Below are 27,929 nucleotides of genomic sequence, written 5' to 3' on the forward strand. Positions count from 1 at the left end.
CAAACACACAGTTTGAGAGTTTGAGTCTGTTAGGGCTCACACGCCTCACTCACACCAACTTCTCATCATGTCCCTCGTCTCCGCCGTCTTTGCCGCTTCCCTCCGCCGCCGAGGGCCGCTATTCTATTCTATGCGCCACCGTAGCCTCCACTCGGGAATTGAGTACCCTCTCACACACCCAATTTACACCATTTGGGCTTCCAACACCTCCCTCGGCAAAACCCTTGTTTCTGCTGGTCTCTCAATGTCCTTTCTCTCCTCTTCTTCAATTTCTAGGAAGCGGTTTGTTTACCTGAAGCCAGTTCAGACGGGGTTTCCTGAAGACTCCGATTCTCGCTTCGTTTACAGAAAGTTCTGCGACTACGTCAGTCACAAGCCACTGCCTTTCTCAGTTTTCGCATCAAACTCTGTTTTGAAAGCTTCAGCCTCTGCTGCAAATGCTGTTCTCAGGATGAGATGCCCCGTGAGAAATGAAGGGTTCGGCAATGAGATTGTCAGGGAAGCTGGAAATTCTGGCAATGGACTAGTAAATGTCAATTGCTACGAAGAAAGGAAACTGCAGGGGAGCGAGAGCAGTGAAATTGAATTATCCCCACAGTCCGAGCTTGTTTGCAAGACGATGTATGGGTGGCAAGAGGCAGTGTCGCCTCATTTAGCTGCTGAGCGGGAAGAAGCACTGGTTGAGGATTCAGTGCTCTTAGATATGCTGAAGAAATGCTTGGTAAGTGGTTCAGTAGGAACGTCGTCCGACATGAAAGACTCAGAAGTTATATATGTGATTGAGACTGCTGGGGGTGTTGCCAGTCCTGGGCCTTCTGGATCTCTTCAGTGTGACCTGTACCGGTGGGTATTTACTTATCTACTATACTTTACCATTCTATAGAATTGATTAGTGTAGAGATAATGACCTAAGACATTAGAATGCCTGAACCTTTATTGATTTTTCAAAGTAAAGTTGCTGGCTCCGCAGCTGCACTGTCCGTAAGTGAAGTAATCTATTGTGCTAAATGTGGCATTTCTTCATTGAGTTGCCATTAGTAGGGCGCATAATGATTGGCATATTTTGGGCAATCTTTTCAATGTATCTCTATTTTGTTTGAAGTACTGTATAAAATGTATTGTTAACCTTGTTAGGTGTTGAAGCTTTATGTGAAACTGTTTCATAAAATGATAGTTTTCATATTCATGTGAACAAATGAATACATATGTGGTTGACTGTTTTAATCATAGGAAGCAAGAGTTTTCCCATTATACTTATATTTCCAACTGTTGTTGCAGCCCTTTCCGCCTGCCTGCTATTCTTGTTGGGGATGGACGATTAGGTGGTATTTCAGGAACTATATCTGCATATGAAAGTCTTAAGCTTAGAGGATATGATGTTGCTGCTGTCATTTTCGAAGATCATGGGCTCATGAATGAGGTGCCGTTGTTATCATATTTTCGAAAAAGGTAACAACTTTTATCTCTTTATATACTTTTCCATCAACTGGTATCGTGTTGTCATGGAGAAGTTGGTGTCAAGTTGTACTGAGCTTGTAGTCTCTATAACTATTAGTGGTGCATGTCCATCTTCTCTCTCTCATGTAGATATACTGTATTCTTCTTTGCTGTTGCTAAAAATGTTCTTGGTTTATTAATTGAAAAAACTAATCGAAACTCGTTTCTGTTCCTTCCTAGGGTGCCTGTACTCTTGCTTCCATCTATTCCCAAAGACTTTTCAGATGACCTGATATCCTGGTTTGAGAAGTCTCATACAGTTTTCACCCATCTCAAGGAGATAATGCTTTCATCATTCCTAGAAAAAACACAACGATTACATGAAATGCCAAAGAAAGCATGTGACATCTTCTGGTGGCCATTTACTCAGCATAACTTAGTACCTGAAGAAAAAGTTACAGTTATAGATTCACGATGTGCAGAGAATTTTTCTGTTCACAAGGTTAGATGATCCTTTTCAGAGATCTGTTTTCTTTTTAGCATGTACTATTGCTAATTCCTGTGAAAATGTCTTACTGAGTGCACTAGCAGAGTATTATTGGCAGTTCCTTGTAAATCTACAATACATAGTATTATTACCTCGAACTTCTAAACCTTGTGTTATTTCATTAATATGCTGGAAGTTATAATGCTACAAAATTTAGATTACCTCATTCAATGCTTTAATTGATCTCAGAGTTGTGATTGGATTGCTCAACAATTTGATGCATGTGCTAGTTGGTGGACACAAGGCCCTGATGCTAATTTGCAGGTCAGTTGTTTATGTTATTGAATCTCTTTGCTTCTGATGACAGTGATTGCATCACCAACTTAATGTCTCTCTAAACTGTACATACCTGAAGAGTAATTCTTTCTGTACAGTTTCTACTTTCAAGCATCATATTTAAATTTTGTTCTTTTGACATGTGGAGACCCACACATGCTTGGTGGTGACTGTTAATTAAATTTCTTAACTAAGAAGGAAATCTGTCTGAAAGCTTGAATTTAAATTGTAGGGAATAAGTGAATAACAGCCTATTTGTATCAGGTAAAGTTAGATACTCAATTATTTTAGTGATTTGGATTTTGATACTAAATGAGTGGGAGATGTATTGGCCACAATGCCAAACTTGATATTAATCCTAGGTTGATTGCTTCATTCAAAGCCAATTCTACATGTGAAATAGCAAATGGGCAAATCTCATGACATGAAGTCCTCCATGAGTTTGCTTCTGAACTATTTTATTTTATTCTTTTTGAGTATTGACATTTTATTCATACCTTGGAATATTTATAAATATCGGGTGTGTTTGTTTGGATGTTTTGATTTTGTTTATACTATTCACAATTTTTTTTTTCTTAAAAAACATTAAATCAAATACCTATTTTTTAAATTATATTCAAAATATCACATCATAGCAATTCATATATATATATATATTAGATCAAACAACTATTCAAATTCAAAATTTGACTATTCAAATCAAAACCCCAAGCAAACACACCCGATTACTTAATTGGTGTTTCTACAAGTTACATTACTGTTGTTTTATTTAGGTGGTTACAGACTGAACTTGCTAGAGACATGGGTTACACTGCTGCAAGATATGGGCATGTAATGTTTCCTGAGAACGTCCATGAGCCATCTCTAGAATTAGCCGAACTGCTGGTTGAAGGTGTGGGAAAAGGCAAGTTTCTAGATTAACTGACTTTATAAATAAGAACATAGGCATATTCTCCGAAAAAAAAAAGAAAGAAAAAGAATATAGGCATATTCCTAGTTACTTAACATATACATTAGACAAGCCACCCCCCACCCAAGTATTATTTATTTTAATTATTTGTTTTTTCACACTTGCCATTACTACTTTTCAACGGCTATGTAATTTAAGATACCCAGTTTGCTTGAAGAAAAATTTTGTGACCTGTGTTATAAATATTTTTTTAAAATGGGTAGCACATACTAAGATGCATTATTCATCTGAATACACTTTATTGACTCCCATTTACAAAAACCATCAACTTAGCAAGAGGAGTTATAAACTGATTATGGAACAATATTTTTTTCTCATTTAAGAGATGTTATCCAATCAAAATGAAATAAACATGGTGACCATATTATATTTCAGTCTTCTGCTTGTATCTTTGTGGTTTTCTTCTATATGCCTGTTTTTTCAATGGGGGTGGGTCAACTGAACTCTTATATTTTGTATGTTTACTGTGGTGTTCATAGGATGGGCTTCCCGTGTGTACTTCTCTGACAATGGATCTACAGCTATAGAAATTGCTATCAAAATGGCATTTCGTATGTTCTTATCTCATAATGATATGCTTTTTGATCATGTCAATGCTGATGCAAATGGGTCGCACTTGGATCTCAAGGCAAGTATTGTTGTTCTAAATTGCTATACTAATCCCCCCTCCCTGAGAAGATATTTATGCATATGCAAGTCTATTCTAAATTTCTAACAAAATAGTTTTTGCTATCTAGCTTCTTCAGTATTTGTGATTACAAATCTGTTATCCTATTCTTGGTCGTGGTTGGCATTGTCAGGTGCCTGTTGGTGTGACTCACCAAGGATCTCCTTGGATGCTTTTTTGTTGACTTTCTGATTAGCTATATGAACAGGCACAAAAGCTACCCTGTGTTTGATTGCATTCTTTTTCATAATATTATGTGAAGCTAATCCTAGAATTTCTCTCTCCTCTGATTTAGGTTTTAGCTCTTAGAGGTTCTTATCATGGTGATACATTGGGTGCGATGGAAGCCCAGGCACCATCACCATTTACTGGCTTTCTCCAGCAACCCTGGTATGTTTTTATTCCTAAAAAAGGACATTCTTTCTTGTTACAACTTTGTCCACTTAGGATGTGTTTGTTTGGAGGATTGGATTTTAAATACACTATTCATCCCATTTTTTCCCCCAAAAAACATCAAATCAAACACTTATTTTTCATTTTTTATATTATTCTAAAAATCAATTTTATATTCAAAACATCGCATCAACACCTATTTATATCACATCATACAACTATTCAAATTCAAAATTTTTATTATTTAAATCCCAATTCAAAATTTAAACCCCCAAACAAACACACCCTTAGTGTTTTTGGGTGGAACAATGTCCCATAGATATTATTATTTTTTTATTATTAACACAATTTCCTATACCTAACATAAAAGACACATCCATCCAAACATACAAAGTGAACAAACTCTAAATTTAATGTTTTCTGTGGCATGAATATCCATCTAAATATGGTGTCATGAAAATCTTGCTGTCAAACCTATATCGTGCTTCCACTACATAATCAACCGTGAAATTCATTCTGTAAAATAGAAAGGTCTTAAGTGCAAGTTCGTGTCAAGATGAAATTAATCTTTGACTATATTAGGTAATTCATGTTCAATATATGTAACATATTGTACAAAATATAATTTTCTCTTGTTCAGTGAGCATATCCTTGAAAATTTTAGATATTTGGACATAATTACAGCAGTCTTCGAACCATTCAATCTTTTCACAGCTTGTTAAACTTAAGGTATCTTGTGATCTCTTGTGACTACGCTATTGTCACTCTTCTTTTTTATTTGATGACCTTTCATGCATAAATACTTTCTTGATGTATATTTTCTTTTTTGGCTAATATCTAAAGTCCAGCCAGACCAGCCCTATGTTTTCATTTCTTCTCTTTTCTTTATGAATACTTTTTTTTTTTTTTTTCGTGTTCACAAAAATCTATCATGAGTACTACAGGTATAGAGGAAGGGGCATCTTTTTAAATTTGGAAGAAATAATATTCTTTCTTATATCAATTATGAGGTTACTTAACCTCTATATATACATGAGTCTAAAGTCTATTTTAAGACAGCTAATTCTAAGGAAAAACAAATCCCTTTGATTATGGGATTGATCCTAAATACATAAACCTAATAATGGAAACATACACTGTTATAGGAATACAACACAGCAAATATAAAACTTCCTAGAATACACAAATACAATCACAGTTTTGACACTCTCCCTCGAGCTGGTGAATAGGTGTTTTTCATTCCTAGCTTGGATATAATTCTTCAAAGTTGATGCTGTTTAGCCCCTTGGTGAGTATGTCTGCAAGTTGATTCTGAGTGGATACATATGGTGTGCAAATCATGCCACTGTCTAGTTTCTCCTTGATAAAGTGTCTGTCAACCTCGATATGTTTAGTTCTATCATGCTGTACCGGGTTGTGGGCTATACTAATTGTAGATTTATTGTCACAATATAACCTCATAGGTCCATCCCATCTTATCTTCAAGTCCTCCAATATGATTTTCAGCCATAGAAGTTCACATATTCCATGGGCCATTGCTCGAAATTCTACTTCAGCACTTGATCTAGCTACTACACTCTGTTTTTTACTCTTCCAAGTCACTAAGTTTCCACCAAGGAAGGTGCAATATCCAGTGGTTGATCTCCTATCTACTACTGACCCCGCATAGTCTGCATCCGTATATGCTTCAAGACTTACACTCTTGTTTCGTTTGAACAAAATCCCTCTTCCGGAGGTCCCTTTCAAGTACTGGACAATTCTAAGAGCAGCTTGTAAATGTGCTTCCTTTGGTTGGTGCATAAACTGGCTGACTAAACTAACAGCAAAAGCAATGTCTGGTCTAGTGTGAGACAAGTAAATAAGTCTGCCCACAAGTCTTTGATACATTTCCTTGTCCACAGCAATATCATCCTCTACACTTCCCAACTTTATATTTGGGTCAACCGGAGTACTCGCTGGTCTGCAGGCTGTCTTACCTGTTTCTTTAAGCAAGTCAGTAATATACTTTTGTTGAGATATGAAGATTCCTTTCATGGAATGGGCCACTTCAATTCCCAAAAAATATTTAAGTTTCCCAAGTGTCTTGATCTCGAATTCTGTAGCAAGGCATTCACTTAACACTTGTTGCTCCTTCTTGTCATCCCCACTTACTATAATATCATCTACATACACTAACAAAATTGTTACTCCCCCTGAAACTGAATGTTTGATAAATAATGTGTGATCCCCTTGGCTTTGTCTGTAGCCTAAACTTGTCATCACTTTGGTGAATCTTCCAAACCATGCTCTTGGAGATTGTTTCAGCCCATATAGAGCCTTTCTCAACTTGCAAACAGTTCCCAGGGGGCAACTCCATGTATATTTCTTCTTCAAGGTCTCCATGCAAAAAAGCATTCTTCACATCAAATTGTTGCAGGTCCCAATCATGATTTGCTGCCAATGACAATATTACTCTGACCATGTTCATCTTAGCAACCGGGGCAAATGTCTCTAAGTAATCAACTCCATAGGGTTGAGTGAAGCCTTTGGCCACTAACCTTGCCTTGTAACGTTCGATGGTCCCATCAGCCCTGTACTTTACTGCATATACCCACTTGCATCCTACGGGTTTTTTTCCGGGTGGTAGAGTGACAAGTTCCCAGGTCCTACTTTTGTTCAACGCCTCCATTTCCACATCCATGGCATGTTTCCATTTCCTGTCAGACAATGCTTCAGATACAGAGGAAGGTGTGTGTATGGAGTTGAGGTTTGTGAGAAAGGTTTTATAGGTAGGCGAGAATTTTTCAAAGGATAAAAAATTTGATAGTGGATAAAGCGGTTGTCGGGTGCAGGTTCTGGTTTCCTTTCTAAGGGCAATGGGTAGTTTCCTTTCTAAGGTGTTACCTCATGCAGTGATGATGGGTTGGATTCTTGGACACTGCCAGATTCTGGAATGGCCTTTCCTCTCCTTGAATACACCATATTCTTCCCAAATTTCCCAGTGCCGATTCAGGTGCAGGTATTTTTGTTGGTTTAGGTGCAGGTTCAGGTACTGGTATTTCAGGTTCAGGTGCAGGTCTTCCCTCAATTTCAGGGACAGCGATGCCATTTGTCCCAATTTCAGGTCCAAATGTCATATTTGGAAGCATGAGAGGCTCATCTTCCTTTCTTACATTCTCCCCCTGAAGATGAGGCTGCTTGAAGTAGCTCTCTTGTTCGTTGAAGGTGACATCTCTTGACACATAAAATCTTTTTGATAATGGGTGAAAGCATTTGTATCCCTTTTGTGTGGTAGAATACCCTAAGAATACACATTTGATAGCCCTAGGGTCCAATTTTCTCCTTTCATTATTATGAACTTGCACAAAGGATACACACCCAAATATTCTAGGTTGGAGTTTATTTGTAGGATCCAAGTGTGGGTAGAATGAGGATAGAACTTCCATGGGGCTTTTTGAGTTGAAGATTTTAGTGGGTAACCTATTTATTAGATAAGTGGCAGTAAGAAGGGCTTCCCCCCAAAATCTCTTAGGAACATGGTTTTGAAAAAGTAGGGCTCTAGTTTGATCTGATAGGTGCCCATTTTTTCTCTCTGCAATCCCATTTTGTTGAGGTGTGCTCACACATGACGACATGGATTATCCCTTCCTTGTGACAAAAAGAGTTTAGGACAAGGTTAAAGTAGTCTTTGGCATTGTCAGACCTAACTCTTTTGATACCGACCCCAAATTGATTTTTAATCATTGAGACAAATTGAACAAATACGGAGCTAACCTCAGATTTTTGTTTCAATAAAAAAACCCAAGTCACCCGGGTAATCATCTATAAAGGTTAAAAACCATTTAGCACCTGAGATATTAAGAACATGAGCAGGACCCCATACATCCGTGTGAACAAGATAAAAAGGGAAAGAACTCATCTTGGTGCTAATAGGAAAAGGTACACGCTTGTGTTTAGCAAACTCACACACCTCCAATGGAGACTTTCCACATTTAAATTTTGAAACACAGACGGAAAAAGCACCTTTATAACTCGAAATGAAGGATGTCCTAGACGGCAATGGTAAAGTTGGGCTTTCTCTTTATTGGTCATGGCGGATTCAGATATGAGAGAGTGGCTATTGGTAGGCAGATTAGGCTCCTCCATGTAGTAAAGGCCATTCCATTCTTTAGCATGTCCAATCGTCCTCCCCGAGTTCTTGTCCTGCAGTACACAAGAGTTGCTATAAAAAACAACATTACATAGGAGGTCTTTTGTGAGTTTCTGTATAGAAATCAGATTGGTAGATAGTTTAGGGACATGAAGGACATTTTTTAATGTCATGGATGGGCTTATCTGGACCTCTCCTTGTCCTGCTGCAGTTATAAAGGTTCCATCTGCTGTAGAAATTTTCTTGTTGCTAGGACAAGGGGAATATGTGGAGAAGTATTTGGGTAGAGGGGTCATATGGTCAGTGGCTCCAGAGTCTAATATCCAGTAATGTGTAAATGGTGTATCTGAAACATTAAGCCCAAAGGGAAATGGAAACTTATCCGAATATGTTACGGAGCATGTACCTGTACCTGTGGGGTTCTCCAATTTATTGAGGATGGATCGTACCCGTTCTATCTCTACATGATTCAGATGGACAGATTCTTCACTTTGTCCATTAGCAATGTGTGCTTGCCCTTGCCTTCCTTTTTTCGGAGGGCCTCTTTTTGGTCCCCATTCTCGGCTTGGGGGTTTTCTATGTAATTTCCAGTACTTCTCCCTTGGTGCAGTTTGTTACAATGGGTACACCAAACCTCCTCATGTTTTTTCTCTATATTGGGAACCCAGCTCTTCCTCTGGTTAGCAACAACGATTCTTCCTCCTTCCGCTATCATTCCAGAGCTTTCAACAGTTGAGGTCTCTAGCATTAGTCCTCTCCTGCTTTCTTCACTCCGGATAATGGCTACCACTTCATTAAGCCCTGGGACTTTATCTTTTCCCAGGATTTGAATTCGGACCTGGTCATATTCAGGATTTAGGCCTACCAAAAAGTCATAGACTCTATCTTGTTCAATATACTCCTTTAGAATGGCTGAGTCTTCTGAACACTTTGCTTTTATAACTCTATAGTGGTCCAATTCCATCCATAAAGACTTGAGTTGATTGGCATATTCTGTAACAGATCTATTTCCCTGTTTGGCAGCCACGGTTTTCACCTTTACATCATAAATTTGAGCAGCATCCTTGGCCTTAGAATAAGTTTGTTTTACTGCCTCCCATTTGAGATAATTCTTCCCATTTAGCCGATAAGCAGAATGAACATTCTGCAATTCTCCAACAGTCTGGGGTTTGTCCCCAGTTTCCAGGTTCACGACCTCATCCATGACCAAACGCGATCAAGGTAAAGAGGGTTGCGCTGCAATGAAGGCTGCGATAGGACTTAAAGGTAGCGCAACGATGAAGGCTGCAACTTAGGTTTATAATTACGGTCAGAGACTCCCAATGATCGAATGCTCTGACACCATCTTAAATTCTGGAAGAAATAATATTCTTTCTTATATCAATTATGAGGTTACTTAACCTCTATATATACATGAGTCTAAAGTCTATTTTAGGACAACTAATTCTAAGGAAAACAGATCCCTGTGATTATGGGATTGATCCTAAATACATAAACCTAATAATGGAAACATACACTGTTATAGGAATACAGCACAACAAATATAAAACTTCCTGAAATACACAAATACAATCACAGTTTTGACAATGTTCAATATATGTAACATATTGTACAAAATATAATTTTCTCTTGTTCAGTGGGCATATCCTTGAAAATTTTAGATATTTGGACATAATTACAGCAGTCTCCGAACTATTCAATGTTTTCATAGCTTGTTAAACTTAAGGTATCTTGTGATCTCTTGTGACTACGCTATTGTCATACTTTCTTTTTTATCTGATGACCTTTCATGCATAAATACTTTCTTGATGTATATTTTCTTTTTTTGCTAATATCTAAAGTCCAGCCAGACCAGCCCTATGTTTTCATTTCTTCTCTTTTCTTTTATGAATACATTTTTTTTTTTTTCGTGTTCACAAAAATCTATCATGAGTACTACAGGTATAGAGGAAGGGGCATCTTTTTAGATCCACCCACAGTATCTATGTATGATGGTATTTGGAAAGTTTCTCTCCCTGAGGAAATGCAATCTCAGAAATCTGGACAGGAGCAACTGTGTAACTAACTCACTGCTCATCATCAACTTACATATTCAATAATTTCCTGTTTATTTTCTTCTATTAAAAACTGGACTCTTTTGCAGCTTTCAAGTCACGTAATGAGATTTTTGAAAGCGGTCGAGATGATTCAAGTCTTGCTAGCCTTTATGCTTCCTCGATATTGCATAATCTGGTACCCTTTTTGTATGCCAAAGGACTTTCCAGAATTGGAGCATTGATAGTCGAGCCAGGTAAAAATTCTTATGTTTTGGTTTTCATACTCATCATTTTGAATGAAGTAATTTAATACTTTGGGGTTCACAACCGGTAATATTTGTTCTGAAAGAACATTATTTAATTATCATTTGGGTAGCGGCATTAGAATGGGAAGGGATCTTTATGGAGGGAAAATGAACCCCTAAGCTAAAAAAACTCAAGAACCAAAATACAAAAACTGCTTTATAGGATGTGTTTCTCATTGAATCTACTTGCTCCAGCATTGTTATCTTCAAGAACCAAAATACAAAAACTGCTTTATAGGATGTGTTTCTCATTGAATTTACTTGCTCTAGCATTGTTATCTTCATTTCCCTCGCTCATGCTTCACAAAAAAATCTGCCATCTCATTGAGATTGCGGCGTTGGAAGATGATACAAGGGCTTTTAGAGATGGTGTCTTCTAGCTTATTGATTTTGCAATTAAGTTTAGGAGGAGATGAGTATGCATCCATCTAAGGGCTTATTTTGAATGACATTCAAGGACAATCGTGGGTAGTAGATCTAGCTGAGCTTGTGAGATACATTCAAAGGGTGTGACGATGGCAGAGATTTCTGCTTTATTGAAATTTAGGATGATAAGGATGTGTCCATGATGATCCTAGATAACGGCTACAATACTCAGCGGCTCAGGTTTGCTGAAGCCAAACCATTTGTAATCTTCTTCCACTAGCAAAATTCTAAAGCAGCCAAAACACTGGGGGTAACAATTCCCCAGTTGTTTCCGATGAAAAATATCTTGGGGATTGTTTACTAGGTGAAATTCAGGTCTGCACTAGTCCGAACAGCATAATGTGAGTACAAAATATTACTACCTCCGTCCGGCTCTAAGGGTCTTATTTACTTTTTGCGTGTTGATCTTTGAATATTAATTGTTATATCAAAACGTAGTACAAATTAAGAAAAATTTGCAAAAATATTTCAATTAGTGTCTTATAATACAAATAGAAGGACATCTGTATAAAAATTATACAAATATAATGATATTTTTAATTTTAAGTATAATGACGCAAAAGGTAAATGTGGCCCTTAGAGACGGACGAAGAGAGTTTTTCATTCCATCGTAAAAAAAGAAGAGAACATATATATAAAGGTATTTAAAAATCTATCATAACAAACTAAATCATATATATGATATGATATGATATGATATGATATGAAATGATATGATAGATATGGATATGGATATGAATATGGATATAAATATGGATATAAATATGAATCTATCAAATCTAACAAGTGAAACTATCCAAGCTTGTTGCAAATGGACTAGGATCTAGGACCACTAAGAGCTTTTGTAAATATGTCTCCAAGTTGATCATTTGAAGACACATATTTGGTATTTATAAATCCAGATAACACTTTCTCTCTCACGAATCTATTTCGATATGCTTTGTTCGTTTATGAAATACTGGATTTGATGCAATATGTAGTGCTGCTTAGTTATCACACCATAACTTCATCTTCGTCACATCACAAAACTTGAGTTTAAAGTAATTGTTTAATCCAGAGAAGCTCCATAGCACGATCTCAACTTCAGCACTAGAGCGCACAACCATTTCTTGTTTCTTACTTTTCCAAGATATCAAATTGCCTCCAATAAACATGCAATAACTAGAGGTAGAACGCTATCGATTGGAGACCCCGCCCTATTAGCATCTGAATATCCAACAATTTCAGAATGACCATGATTTGTATAAAGTAATCCTTTTTCGGGAGACCCTCTAATATACTGCAAAATAGGCATAAGTGCCTTCCAATTAGATAATTAAGCTTTCCAACCAACCTTTTATATCATCCAACATCAATATTAGTTAATGGCTCCCCCTGTTCTGGAAGCAATTTTATATTTGGATCTGTAAGGGAATCCATAACTTTATATTCATTCATACCTATTTCTTCCAACATATCAAAAACATACTTCCTCTGAGATAGTATAACACCATTCTTCAATTGAGCAATCTCAATTCCTAAGAAGTATCGTAGTGGTCCCAAGTCTTTGGTCTATAAATGATTGTGTAAATATACCTTAACTTTGTAATACCATCCATATCATCTCTAGTGATGATAATATCAACATAGAAAATTAAGTAAATGCATCGCCCTTTTAAATTATGCTTGAAGAATACGGTATGATCAGACGAACATTTTGTCATACCATATTCTTTAATAGCAAGACTGAAACGTCCAAACCACGCCCGTGGAGACTATTTCAAGAACAGCGAAGGCGACATATAAGACCAGACTCCCCTTGAGCAACAAAACCAGGAGGTTGTCCCGTAAGGGATGGCCTGGTGGTGTAGGGGTTGAAATTGTGACCGTGAGGTCATAGGTTCAAACCCCCACGCCTCAGGTCATCTGCCACACATGGTTCGCCTAGTGTATCTTTCCCAACCACGCATTGCTGCCATCGAAAGAAAAAGACGAACATATGACATTTTGGCAATGAGAGAGAAGGTTTTTGTATAATCCTCTCCATACACTTTGACTAAAGCCCTTTGCAACAAGTCGAGTTTTAAGTCGTACAATGCGACCATCAGGTCCAACTTTAACTGCACAAACTCCCAAATATTATTAGTATGCAAAGCAAGCATTTCCTTCATATAGCCTGACACCACCCTTAACGACCCAAAGCCTCATGCCAAGAGCGAGGAACAGTGACAGAGTCTAAAGCAGTCACAACACTACACATGCAATGAGATAAGCAGTGATAACTAAGAAAATCATAAATAGGATTCGGATTACAAGTGGACTGAGTACCTCGACGTAAGACGACAGGTGACTGAGGGGTTGCAGCCAACAAGGTTGTCATGGCGCCTTTTTGCGGCACGGAGCCTGTAGACCGCTATGCTGCCATAGCGACATGGCGCCCGTCATGGCGACAAAATGACGAACACGGCGCATTGTGCATAAAAGTTTATATATGTATATATTATATCTTATAAGTATTAAATTATTGAATTTCTAGTAATAAATAACTATACAATAAATAATAATATAATAAACTAATACTATAATAGAATAAAAAAAAAAAAATAGCACTAGTAAAGTGGAGGTAGTGGGGTTGGAGCACTAACTTAGATTAGAAATTTAAAAATATTTAAAATATAGTGAATACAAACACTAACGGGATAACGCGGTGGGATGAAGGAAGAGACCAAAGCGATTAGGGAAAAAAGAGGAAGAGATTTGAGAGAGCAGGGGCAGAGGGGTTCGATCAAGTTCAAAGGTTTAGGGGCTAAGGTAGGTATTGTTTGTGGCCTGGGCTAATCTTACGACTCGCAATGTTCTGGGCTAGCCAGAAGAGTGCTATGGTGTCGCCATGGCGTCATTAAAGAGTCACCATAGCGTCACCCAAATGCATTTCCACACCCCTTTGTCTAATGAGGCGAGGCGATGAGTTCTGGCGCTTCCAAGAAAGCGCCAGGATGTCATGGCGACGCTATGACAATAGTGGCAGCCGGGGAAGGCGATGGAATCGGAGATGAGTCATCAATAGGCTTAGGTGATGGTGAAGAAGGTGTGTTTTGACGCTGCCATCTATGGCAACTATAGACCTGAAGCAAAGGCTTGAGAATGGGGACAAATGGAAGAGGAGTTATTGAGGATGGAGATGATGACACTGTAAAGTATGGTGAAGATCCAAAGAACGTGACATTTGCACTAAGGTAATATCGACGAATAAGAGGAGAATAACATCTATATTCTTTTTGAACTTGAGAGTACTTAAGTAAAACACATTTGATGGATCGAGGATATACTTTGTAACACCTCGGTCGGCTCAAACCGGAGTGTCACCGTCATGCCACACCGGAAGGTTCAAACCGCACGCCACACCGGAAGGCTCATTCATCAACCAACGAGCCCTACGTTGTGGTGCTAAGGCTAAAATAATGAATACAATCAACCAAATAAGGATTTAAAACAAAAATGCACCGGCTTATCATTTAAATAAATAATCCTCGAGTCAAAAACATAAGTCGGAAATTAGTTCAAAAGACATTAGTTCTTAAACATTAATAATGGATTTAAAAAACAGTCTAGAAAATAAAGTAGTCCTAATTCCCCCGATAGATCATATGACGTGGATGCATCATTTAAGTATAATAGAAGTACCATCACCTACAAAAGTTTGTAGAAAGAGGGTAAACACGACGGTTGAGTAAGCGCAATTAATCAAAGATAAATTAATATGGTATAAGTCATGATTCACGTGTAAATGCCACAAAATCATTTGAAAAAGATAATTTGAATAAGATGACACATATCACATAAGGATAACTCACACACACAACCTTTTATTCTCAAGTAATTGTGATGAACACATCGCAAAGGAAACTCCGCTAGGCCTTAATTAGGGCTGGCTGGACCCGATTTTCCAACCTAATTATTCGTATATGAGACGTCATATAGTTACACATAACAAACACAAGATCACAATCCTCAAGAAAAGATCCACAATATGTACATAAGGAATTGAAGCCCAAAGTACATGTAAGTCGATTTATTTATTAGTTTGCGAAAGGCGTCAAATGACCCATAACCCTCTAGTCTCCAATGTAACATACCAAGAGGGGATTGTACGCAATCCATCCCTCCATCACGGATGACGGTCTAAAGACCTTTTCATCGTGAATGACGGGCACCTCGGAATTACCCAAAAAGGAAACCCACCATCTTAATCCCTCGGCCTAACCCATTCGGGTTCTAGTTCGAGGTTAGCTAGTTATCCTAAAATACTAGTATACCCTTACATGTTTGTAAGACACAGAGGTGGAAGGCTATGCCTTATCATCCAAACAATCGACGAGTTGATCGGATTCGATGGATAATTTCACTTACCAATTTGACCCAATACTCAACATGCTATTAGGCAAATTTAAAAGAGAGCTTTACTCTCAAACCGTTCCAATTGCCAACATTTAACCAAGCAAAAAGTAGGATATTAAAACCCAACAAGTTCGTTATAATCTCACCTTATTTCACCAAATAAACATTTAAATAATATGTCCATCCAAATAGGCATAATCTAACTGCGAAAATCATAATATTTTAACATAATCATAAATCTTTTTTTCAATCCCTTGGCCTAACCCATTCGGGTTCTAGTTCGAGGTTAGCTAGTTATCCTAAAATACTTGTATACCCTTACATGTTTGTAAGGCACATAGGTGGAAGGTTATGCCTTATCATCCAAACAATCGACGAGTTGATCGGATTTGACGGATAGTTTCAATTACCAATTTGACCAAATTGTCAACATGCTATTAGGAAAATTTAAAAGAGAGCTTTACTCTCAAACCGTTCCAATTGCCTACATTTAACCAAACAAAAAGTAAGATATTAAAACTCAACAAGTTCGTTATAATTTCACTTTATTTCGCCAAATAAATATTTGAATAATATGTCAATTCGAGTAGGCATAAATCTAACTCAAAAAATCATGATATTTGAACATAATCATAAATCGTTTCCCAAAACTCATTAACCTAAAACTAGAGTTACCAACTCATTCCACAAATTGTATGATTGTCAACATAAAATACTAAAATAATCTTCACATAAGCCCTAGGGGACGTTATAATCAACTTTCTAGAAGAAATTAGCAAAACCTAACACTTTTAGGGCAAACCCATTTGAAAATAATTTTGAAAAATACTAGAAAAAAGGGATCTAGGTATTAGAGAATATCATTTATCTAAGATTAATCCCACTTACCTTAAGAGAAGATACCAAAATGAAGAGTTTTGGTGAAGAATTCCAAGAAAGAAGAAGAGGGACGCCTTGCTGCCGTCCTGTCCTCTAATCTCTATTTTCTATTATTAAAATAAATAGACTTTTGGCCTAAACCTATTTTTTTAATTCCATTGGGCCCAAAATAGTTTAAACACTCTAATCACTATTAATTTAATCTAATTATCTCATTTTTTACACCAAAAAGCCCAAAACAACATAACCCCAAAATATTATTGGTCAACTCTGGCACCAGATTCCGGCAAGTTCTGGCGAACTTCTGGCAATTATTTTTACGAGGTATTACATAATTTGTCCAAACTAGGAGAATGGTCATGAACAAAGGACGAACAACCAAATACATGGAGAGGTAAAAGGTATAGTGACATATCAGGCTGAAGACATATATGATAGGAATCTTATGACCTAGTGTTGGCAAGAAAAAGAAAGTCCCTTTTGCAAAGACGAGGCAGCACTGAATGATCATAAGTTGGAATTGGTTCACTTTAATATACATGGACCTACACCAGTCTCTTCCTTTGGCAGATCAAACTACTATGTAACATTCATCGATGATTGGGTCTATTTTCTTAAAAACAATCTGAAGTTTTCAATACTTTTAAGAATTGGAAGATTACTGTCGAATTAGAAACTAACCTGAAGGTGAAGTGCTTATGATATGACGAGAGATGGTGTCAAGTTACATGCCAAAGCCAGAAAATACACCTTCATTGGATACGGAGGAGACAAGATGAGCTACCGGCTTTGGAACTTTGAAAGCAAAAAGGTTGTCAGAAGCAAGCATGCGACATTCAATGAAGCTGAACTTTTCAATGACGGGAGCACAAAAAACTCGAAGGTTGCGAAAGAACAGGTTGAGTTTGACAATGATGCTATCAGAACCAGAGAGTCAGTGGATCCTCAAGACAGTGGGAGTCAGGAGAATGAATCTAGTACGGATGAGGTTGAAGGAAATCAAGGGGATTATGTTGATAGTGAAAGTTTGGATGATGAAGGACCTCCCCCTTCACCGGTGCAGCCGCAGCCATCCGAGTCACAGTGGGTCATGAGATCCAAGAGTCACTAAACCTCCAGCAAGATATGATCCTAGCGTAAACTGTCTCATTTTGACTGAAAATGGTGAACCAAAAAGTTATCATAAAGCAGTAAGCAGAGTAGGCCATGAAAGAAGAGATGAGTTCCTTGCACGAAAATAATACATGAATTTTGACTAAACTTTCTTCTGACAATGAAGCACTTTAAAATAAATGGGTATTCAAAATTAAGGATGAACCAAATGGGTCGAAAAGATACAAAGCTTAGTGGTTAAATGTTTTCAGCATAAAAATTGAGTAAACTACACTGAAATTTTCTCTCCAGCAGTAAGGATGACCACTATAAGATTCTTTCTCAATATTGTAGTTGCAGAGGGCTTATATCTAGAGCAGCTAGATGTGGTGATCTTGATAAGAATTTCTACATGGCACAACCTGATGGGTTTCAGGTTGTTGGCAAGGAGAATTGGCTCTGCAAGCTGAAGAAGAGCTTATATGTTTTAAAACAAGCCCCCAGGCAATGGAATATGAAGTTCGACAACTTCATGATGAGAACGGGATACAAGAGATGCGAAATGGACCATTGCTGCTATGTGAAAAAGTTTAAGGTGGATGATATATTGATAGCCGGCGCAAACATGAGAGAAATTGATAAGTTAAAGCAACAAATGTCTGAGCATTCGAGGTGAAAGACTTTGGTCTAGTCAAATAGATACTTGGGATGAGTACAATCAGAAACAATGATGGCACTCTGACACTATCTCAGGAGAAGTATATCGGAAAAGTGTTAGAGAAGTTCAACATGAATAGTGAGAAAACTAAGCCGAGAAACACACCTTTGGAAAGCCACTTCAAGCTTACCAAAGATCAATCTCCGAGAACAGACAAAGAACTAAAGTCCATTATGCATATGCAGTTGGTCGGGGTTGTTAGTCGCTATATGTCGAATCCGGGGAGAGAACATTGGGAGGCCGTTAAGTGGATACTAAGGTATTTGAAGGGTATTTCCAAGATGAGGTTATGTTTCAGAGGCAAAGATGTGGTTCTCAAAAGGTATTCTGATGTTGATTTTAGCTGGATGCAGAAAGACGCTTTAGAGCGCTACAGGGTACATCTTCACAGTGGGAGGAACTGCAGTCAATTGGATGTCTAAACTTCAGAAAAGTGTGGCGCTTTCGACGACAAAAACTGAGTATATGGCAATTGTTAAGGCTAGCAAAGAGTTAGTTTGGCTAAAGAACTTCCTCCTAGAGTTGGATAAAAGGCAAACAGATTATTCACTACACCGTGACAATGAAAGTGCAGTTAAACTTGTCAAGAATCTAGTTTATCATGGAAAAATGAAGCATATTGGGATGAGATATCACTTTATCAGAGGATTGATAAGTGAAGAAACGATGAAGTTAAAGAACATCTCATGCGCTATGAATCCAGCAGATATGTTCACAAAGACTGTGACGCTGGACAAGCTGAAGTTATGCATGACTTCAGCTGGTCTTCATGATAAATGATGAGAAGACCGGGGCAATCAAGTGGAGTTTAAGATTTTAGGCAGTATAGTGGAGCGCTGATGTTTCGTAGCCTCCAAATGGAAGATTGTTAGATGTAGGCTTTTTTATGGTAGTTAACCCTAATGGGCTTAGAAGCTCGGGCCCAATTGTGATTAACCTTAAACCTATTCTATAAATACCATCTGCAGCAATAAGAAAAGATTCTTGGTTGTCGATGTAGGTTGATAACCCTTATCGGCCGAACCACACAATTATTTGTGTTCAACTTTCTTGTTTGTGTGTGTGAGTTAATTCTAACACTCATCAGCGAGCTACCCACCGCTACATCCAGAGACATCTTTAATTCAAGAGCGATCCTATAGTAGAAAATCTGGAGCTCTATGAAATCAGGAATCTCATGGTGAAGACATTTACGAAGTAGCTACTTGAAGCGGCTCCAAGCTTTGGGCAAGGTCTCGTCAGCAACCATTTTGAGGTTGAGAATTTTGTTCCGTTGGTTGATAGTCTTAAAATACAGGATGATATTTCCTTAAGAAGGATTCCACTGCTTCCTTAAATGTGGAGGGTGGTGGACTAAGAGCGTCGAACCACTTCCTTGCTTCACTTGCTAGAAAGAAATGAAACAAAATTAGCTTGGCAACATCCTCTGATATGCCTTGCGCCTTTGATGTAGCGGCGATCCTGTTGAAGTTTTGTAGATGCTCGTACGGGCTTTCGTTGAGCATTCCATGAAACTGGTTTTGGCTAGCCAACATCAGCACCGGCTTCAGTTCATAATTGGTAGTTCCCCTAGGCGCCATACTCATAATTAAGGTCGCATCTAGCAGGGATTGATAATGAGAGTCCATAGGGACCTCAGCAGTTGGGCGATTAGCAGCCCTGTATCCCTGAAATTGCCTATGTTGAGGTTTAACAGTAGGTGAAGATGAGTGTGATTAGCGGGATTCGCAACGGCATGGGCGGCTTGGGCCACTTGAGTAGTGTCAACAATGCTTAAGCAACTTGGGCCTGCTCAACCTGAATGAGGTGCGCTTACAGTTCATCTATCCGTTGCTGGATACTCGCAAGCATCCTGACTATGTGCTTTTTAGTGGAAGTCAGGACATGGGGAACAAGAGTGTTTTATGGCACATCCTGTGAAGAAGCAGATATGATAGTATTGTTGGATGTCCCAGCACAGTAGAAACTGGGATAGTGGGAAAAAGGGCAGCAGAGTTTCCGTTGGTTGCCATCATCCTTTCTCGATTAATCTCACGAAACAGACGTCTTTGCGTGCGAGAAGATGGATTAGAACTGGTTTCGCGCTGAAATCGTCTAAGACCCTTGAATTAAAAATTTGCCACATCATACCAACGAGTTAGAACAAAAATAAATCCCCGGCAACGGTGTCAAATTATGATAAGCTATTTTGATGATTATGCTTTTATGAGCGATTAGCTTTTCTGCAATAATAGAGATTTTTGATGTGTTAAGAGAATCTTGAATCTTGGCATAGGCCAAATGATCGGATATAGAATTTTGATGAAAATGATGTTGCATACCTTAAAGTGTTATATCATAATTGATTTTATACTCTTTGACCGGTGTGTTTCCAAGTCAAAATGAAATTAAATCAAGAAATATTTATTGAGTCTGGCTGATTCGAAAAAAGCAGTAAAGCGAGCAAGCCAAAAACATTAAAATACATTAATTTAAATAAAGCGATAAAAGTGAGCAGACAGTGGTCATAAGCGGAGTGACGGTTACATATACGCGTACGATAGTGACACTGAGTAAATGAGCGATGATAATAACATTGATCAGAATGTATAGAGATGTTTGTGTGTGATCTATGCATTCCGAAATAGCTAGATTCTCATAGATGAAATAAGCGAATAGTGAAGGTGAAACGACGAGACATATATATATAATAAAAAATGACAGAAGTAATGAATGTGATCATACTTGTTCTTTTAAACCAGATTCTTGCCTCGCCTATACTTGACCTTAAGGATTTATAATAAGACTTCAATGACATTATAAGTAAGAAAAAATACTGTCATTAGATATTTCTGAGACCCTATAGACAAACGCCTATGTCCAATTAATCATTCCAAAATCTGTTTTATTAGGGGCTTTACCATTCTGGCCTCTCTTTGATCAAAATTGAATTAACAATAGTAATTAAGCAGCTCAACAAAGGTCCGCGTAATTTAACTACATTGAACTACCCAAAATCTGTTAATGAATACGACGCAAAATTCGACTTTGATAATAAAATTCAAACTTGAAATTTCAGATTTAAACAATCAAATACAAACTTGAAATTTGGAATGAATTTGAGGATGAAGAATCTTTATATTGGATTAACACTAGAAAATTGTAAATCCACATTACAAAAGCGATAACAAAGCAGTAAGTCAAAGTTGTAAATCTTAGAAAGCAACTAAAACTTGTGGTCAGGGAAGGAGAGAGGTAATTGCAGAAAGTCTATCACAGAGTGTATGATATATTATACAGATGAAATCTGACCCTATTTATTGAATTTCTGGAACGGCAGTTGACAGCAATTACAGAGAACAGTTGGGAACAGTTGAAGTGTTGTTGCAACCGTTGAACAGTTAGGCAGTTAGTTGGTTGATCGGTTGGGACTGCCATAACTCTCAGTTTGCTCGCTTGTTTGCGGGACTTCATTGTTTGGGCACAGATCTTCTTCGCTTGCCTTCCTAGACTAGACTTGGTTGAAGGGTATTGGCACAACTCAAGCGAAGCTATTGTCGTTGGCCGGTAATAATGGCTGACCGCTGAGAGATCCACACTTAATTATTTCTTGGAACTTGGATCATCGCTCGTCATCGTTGGATGTCTGGTTGGTTGACTGGCTCGGGCACGAGCGGAAAGAACATCGCTCGCCATGACTGGCTGCACCCTTACTTGTCTCATCATACTTAGGCATTTCTTTGCCAGAACGCCGCTTCAAAAGACTAAAAACATCAATAATCTTCACAAGTGGGCTTTGGATCATATCAAACAGAACATATCAATAAAGTATGCCATAAATCAGATATTGTGATTGTTCTCACATAAAACTTCAGGAAATACACAATTTTATCAAACAATAAATATGTTATTATTTGGATTCATCAAAAATCTTATACAACTTTTAGATGAAAACTTATCTCAATGAGGAGTATTTTAGATCAATGAATAAGGTGTGTGACCAAGATTGAGATCACTTAGACTTTTTCCAACGGTAATTCAATCGAAAGTCTTTATATTGACCGGGAGATGCAAAAACTTAGATGGGTGTGTGAACTATATACTGCTGAACCTTATCGAATCAGGATTTCAAAACAGCAAAGTAGCATACTTGGGATAACCTCTCAAAGCAGTACGTATAGAACTTAATTATTGGCTCATTAAGCAAGTAATTAGGATTTCAAAACAGCAAAGTAGCATGCTTCGGATAACCTCTCAAAGCAGTACGTGTAGAACTTAATTATTGGTTCATTAAGCTATATTTTCTTGACCTTGAAAGATGGTAGATTTCCCTGTCTGCAAGAAAGTGAAACATTCTGATATCTGCCTTGTTTTCAGTTTTTTTTTATTTGTTCTTTGGTTTGAAAACTTCAATATATTTGAAGGAGCCACATAATAAAAGATGCGCAACATTATAAAGTCTCTGCTGCCCTATACATGAATTCTAATATTGTTACATTTTGGGAATTTTCTAAGTGATAAAATAAGGGTTTATTTATAGGCATCATACAAAGTGATAAATCCAAATAATAACAACTTAATCTAATAGATATGACTAAATAATAACTATCAAATTTAAATAATATTGATTAAAATATTTATTTAAATGTCTGAACAGCCCTTCAAACTCAAGATGCTGCTGTAGAAGCCAACTTTTGTTTGACAAGAGAGAGCGGAGGCGGAATCTAAATTTGGACGGACTTCATAACTGAACATCAACTTTAGACCATTCAAATCAACCCTCTGTTGCAGTGGCCACCGGCGATACTTTGTCGCACCAAGTACATTAAAGCCTAATAAATTGGAATTTCAGCCAAATAGGATTTTGGTGGCAACAATCCCGTGTGTGGCGGCCACACTAAATCTTGATAAATTAGAGGTTTTTCCAAATTAAGGTGTCGGCGGTAGTGCTGGTGATCCTCTAGTATAGCGGCGGCGCCAAAGTAAAGTTTATGATGGCAACGATCCTCTGCTGTAGTGGTGGCACTGGCAATCTTGTTACTAAACCCTAAGAAATTAAGCCGTAATAAGCAAGAATTTTAAATAGATCATTGAAGACCAAACATAAAACTTGATAAAATAAAGATATAGGAAATTTAATTGGACATATAGGTTGTAAAGATTTTGATTATATTGTTTCCGAAAAATTTTAGCTATCAGATGGCGGACATGCTTCCACATCCGGAGTTGGCAACAACAAAAAACATTGACCAGACATTGACCAAATATTGATTACCGCTGGTAGTTTACATGCACAGCTTGTAAATATGATGTTTGGTGGTCAATGTCATTTCAGAGTCAAGAACACAGTGGCTGTGACGCTATAGAGTAGATGCATCAAAAAGTGACAAACAAATGCAATTAGAACGGATTATATATTTTTAAAGTGACAGTATTTGGTCTTTGTGAATCAGTGTCACTGAGTCCCAACTTAGTTATTCCTTCGTCATGATATTAAAAAAATTAGTGAATTTCAAATTTGAAAAGCAGTTCTCCGGGGCCATCTAAGGTTACAGGAATGTACCCGAAGAAAACGTAGTTTTGATATTATATTACATTTTGGAAGAAATTATGGGTTGTATATATTAAAATTAAGTCTTTTTACATGCATGATACAAAAGAATAAACTCAAATAATAACCTAATTCGGTAGATATGTCTAAATAATAACCATCAAATTTAAATAATATTAACAATAATATCTATCTAAAATATATCTCAACAAATAACTATCAAGCATAAACCCTAAACCCTGATGCTTTTCAAATTTCACTCCTTCAGTTTTTCATCATCTTATGAAACTAAGGGAAACTATATTCTTTCAATCCCTAAACTGCAGTGGTACAGGGAGCTGGTGGTATGCAAATGATTGATCCTCTGTATCAGCGCATACTTGTTAGAGAATGTAAAAGTCGAAGTATTCCGGTGATATTTGATGAAGTGTTTACAGGATTTTGGCGTCTTGGCAGCGAGGTTAGTTGGTCTCAGCATTTTCAGTAATGGTGGCTTGTTTCTTTCTTTTTGTGCAGTTAATTGATCTGATATTTGATTTAGTCTGCAGCTGAAATGATCCAATGTCAACCAGATATAGCCTGTTTTGCAAAACTGATGACTGGTGGCATAATACCATTGGCTGTTACCTTAGCATCAGAAGCTGTTTTCCAAGTATTTTCTGGAGATAGTAAGGTGATTTCTACATTCTTTTGAAGATGATGTAGACTCAGTTGCATAAAAATACAAGGTTGATGAAGTTTGAAATTTATATTCTCCAAGTCAATATGTTATGTTCTGCTCAATTACTAAATGGAAGGCAATTGTTACATTTTGGAAGAATTTCTCATTTGTGAGATGTTTATTAATAATGAAATCAGGACCTATTTTATAGGCATAGTACCAAAGGGATAAACTCTAATAATAACAACTAAATCTAGTAGATATGCCTGAATAAAAACTACAAAATCTAAATAATATTAACCAAAATATTTATCTAAAATATATTTCAATGGTAATTTACAATGTAAATAAACAAAGTGTAGTGAGAAGACAACTACATTCCATTTCCATAACTTTTTACTGTTTCCATCTCTTTTAATGTCTTTTTTAGTGAAAATGCGGTAAATGTAATCATTGGATTCTGTTCAAAATTATTTCTAACTTCAATATACCTCATAATTATATCTCACTAATTTCAAGCATTTATAATGTTTAAAATTTTGCCTGCATGTCAATCATAGCCCTATCACTGAATGTTTGAGTTAAGAAATCAGGAAAGAGGACTGAAAATCCATACCTGTAGTTTTCTTGTGTGTGCAAGTAGGCAAAAGTTAACGTTAGTACAATGGTTTGCGGTTCTTCCACTTTGAATTTAATCATGCCTACCGTATTCAGAGGCTTTTGTGTTGCATTTCTTATTGGAGCATCTTTCATCGTTAAAATTAGAATGATGAAGTATACTTGTAATTCCAGCTCAAGGCTCTTTTACATGGGCATTCATATACTGCACATCCCATGGGGTGCGCAGCAGCCGTGAAGGCTATCAAATGGTACAAGGACAGTAACACAAATATGAACTTGATATCTGAATCAAGATTGCTTCAGGAGGTACATACTTACACTCCATTCATTTATTTGTTTGGATCATGCACATAGTAATTTAGCCTTGAAGAGTTTTACTTTTCATAATTCCTTTGAATCTATATTAAAAATTTCTCAGTGTTGCGTGGTGCTATGTTCATTAAGTGCAATTCTAATTTATTTATTTATTTCCCATTTATTCCTGGTTCCGTAATTAATTAGTCATGTTGTGGAGGATTTTTCTCTTATCATCTCTACCGTAATAGTTTACTTCATTATTGTAATCCAGAACTCATAATCTGCACAATCGCTATATACTAAGTTTCTTTAATCCAACCATCTGTAGAAACCTATAGAAATATGGAGTTTGGCTACTACCTGAATGGGTTTATGGTTTACCTTTATATTACATGTCACTGAAAGTGGGCTCTGTGAGTGGGAGGGATAGTCTCTATAGTAGTAAAAATGGTATCGTACCATTACATAATCTAAGAGAATCTTTTGTTTGACCTTGTACTGAAAATTAATTGGAAACGATGCATTGGGAGAAGAAAGAAAAAACTGAACATGTTTTTTGGAATCTGTTTTCTTTTACATTAGCTCAACTGCCACGGAGTGCCCATGCGGTATTGATGATTGAATTCCCTGCATTTAGTCATGAAAAATTGCATCTCTAAAAACCTACATTTTCTTGTCTTGCAGCTGTGGGATCCTGAGCTTATGTTACAAATTTCCTTGCTTCCTGCAGTCCGTAGAGTCCTTGCACTGGGTACTCTCTGTGCCATTGAAATTCTGGAAGAAGGCAGTAATGCAGGGTAATAATTCCTTGATCTGTTCTCTTTTATTCGTTTGTTTTATCCAGGGTACCAAGTCCATATCTTTGCTTTTCCAAATGAGTTAAAGGGGATTATTTTGTTATGCTCTGGTGTGAAGTATTTTCTTAATGTATTGAAGAATAATATGACAAATTAAATGCTGGGTGAGATGCATAATGTGAATAATACTAAAGTTTCATTATCACACTATACAAGGAAACTCAATAAATATATATCATTCTAAGGTAGAGCATGTATGTCTAATAATATTTCTTTGGATCAGTTTACTCTAACTGCTTTGTGAATTGACTAGCCACTTGTTTCAAAAAGGGTGTAGTAACTATTTCTGCATGCTTAGGTTTTTTAATTTGAACTATATTGCTAGCTATATTCCTACCTGCTTGACTGTGGGAAAGCATGGGCATTGGATGATCGATCATATTCATTTCTGTGTGTAAATTCTTTTAAAAAAATTCTTCAGCCTAAGCATTGGAGTGGGTGTATGGACCATGTCTCAATCATTTACTTTAGCATTCTAAGGGCAATATCTGAATAAGTGGGTCATGACCTCTCCATGAACGTGATATCGCTAATAAGATGTTTGAACCTAATTGTCAACAAGACTTATCTTTGAGTGAGTGGGTGTATGGACCATGTCTCAATTAGCAACATCTAAAAAAGTGGGTCATGGCCTTTTGTAAAAACTAAATCCAATTGAATTGCAAAAAAGATGTTTGAACCTTATTTTAGAAAGATAAGTCAACCAGAGGCCTGTTATTTATGTGGTTCTTAAAATCTCTCCACCATAAAACTTGATGTCTTCTGATTGTGACCCTGGTAGACGTATTTCTTTGAATGCATATCTCACTGTTTGTATATGTAACCCTAGTGGCAATTTATTGCATTTTCCTATAGTTGAGATTGAGAAAGGGTTTGGGAGGCTGTTTTGGAATGTAACTGTGGTCCAATGCCCTAGACAACCGACCTCCGTACATACTGATGGTGCACGATATGCTACTGATCTGCTTAATGTGAAAACACCCTTCATCTGTTAGTGTTAATTAAAATATTCTGAAGCAAATGTTTTCAATACACAATGAATGCAGGTATGCTTCAATGTATGTGAGTTCTCTCCTAAAGAAGCTCCATGAAGATGGCCTGTATATGAGGCCACTTGGTAATGTCATTTATCTGATGTGTGGGCCATGCACTTCTCCGGACACCTGCCGCCATCTTCTGGAGAAAGTTCATGCCAGAATTCACGAGTTTGGACAACTGAAAAATAAGCCCGTCATCTGTGCAGCCTGAATTGAATATTGGTTGCGAAAATGGGCAAGATTCACAGGTAGATTGTCTCTTGGGTCAGGATTCTGTTCTGAGTTTGTTACAATTGCTTGACCTCCCTCCCAATGTATCCTATCATATCCTTGAATATGATAATTTTTCAATCTAACATTAGATTACATTATAGTGGTGTAAGATTTGTTGGTGTATTGTTTTCACTAGACTTGCTGCTGCTTCTATTGTTAGAAGGACTTTTTATTTGTATGTTTATGTTTTTGTTTATGTTTAGGAAGGAATAATTGTATGGCAGTTGAAAGATTATTGCAAACTTGCTTTCTTTGTTTGAACTTTGTATACAAAAACTTAGCGTGCAAAACCTGTGGCAGTCAGTGTTGTCACACATATATATTATTTATATATGTATTTATTTTTTTTCATGATAATGTACCTGAATTTTTTTTTATTTATTGCAACTAAATATTCCCTC

General features: G+C 37.1%; 1 protein-coding gene across 1 annotated transcript; it reads left to right on the forward strand.

Moving 5' to 3' along the window:
* Positions 1 to 27,789, forward strand: LOC127244246 (bifunctional dethiobiotin synthetase/7,8-diamino-pelargonic acid aminotransferase, mitochondrial). Its single transcript, XM_051264692.1, has 14 exons — positions 1 to 843; positions 1,279 to 1,449; positions 1,678 to 1,939; positions 2,174 to 2,248; positions 3,044 to 3,164; positions 3,710 to 3,858; positions 4,193 to 4,287; positions 10,361 to 10,476; positions 10,563 to 10,709; positions 24,109 to 24,242; positions 24,324 to 24,455; positions 25,236 to 25,370; positions 26,046 to 26,158; positions 27,265 to 27,789. Exons 1-14 carry the CDS (start codon positions 68 to 70, stop codon positions 27,464 to 27,466), a joined length of 2,628 nt encoding a protein of 875 aa, XP_051120649.1. The 5' UTR covers positions 1 to 67; the 3' UTR covers positions 27,467 to 27,789.
* Positions 27,790 to 27,929: the final 140 nt, after the last annotated feature.

This window comes from Andrographis paniculata, unplaced genomic scaffold (genome assembly GCF_009805555.1).
Source record: "Andrographis paniculata isolate CXL003 unplaced genomic scaffold, ASM980555v1 Contig9END, whole genome shotgun sequence".
Taxonomy (NCBI): Eukaryota; Viridiplantae; Streptophyta; class Magnoliopsida; order Lamiales; family Acanthaceae; genus Andrographis; species Andrographis paniculata.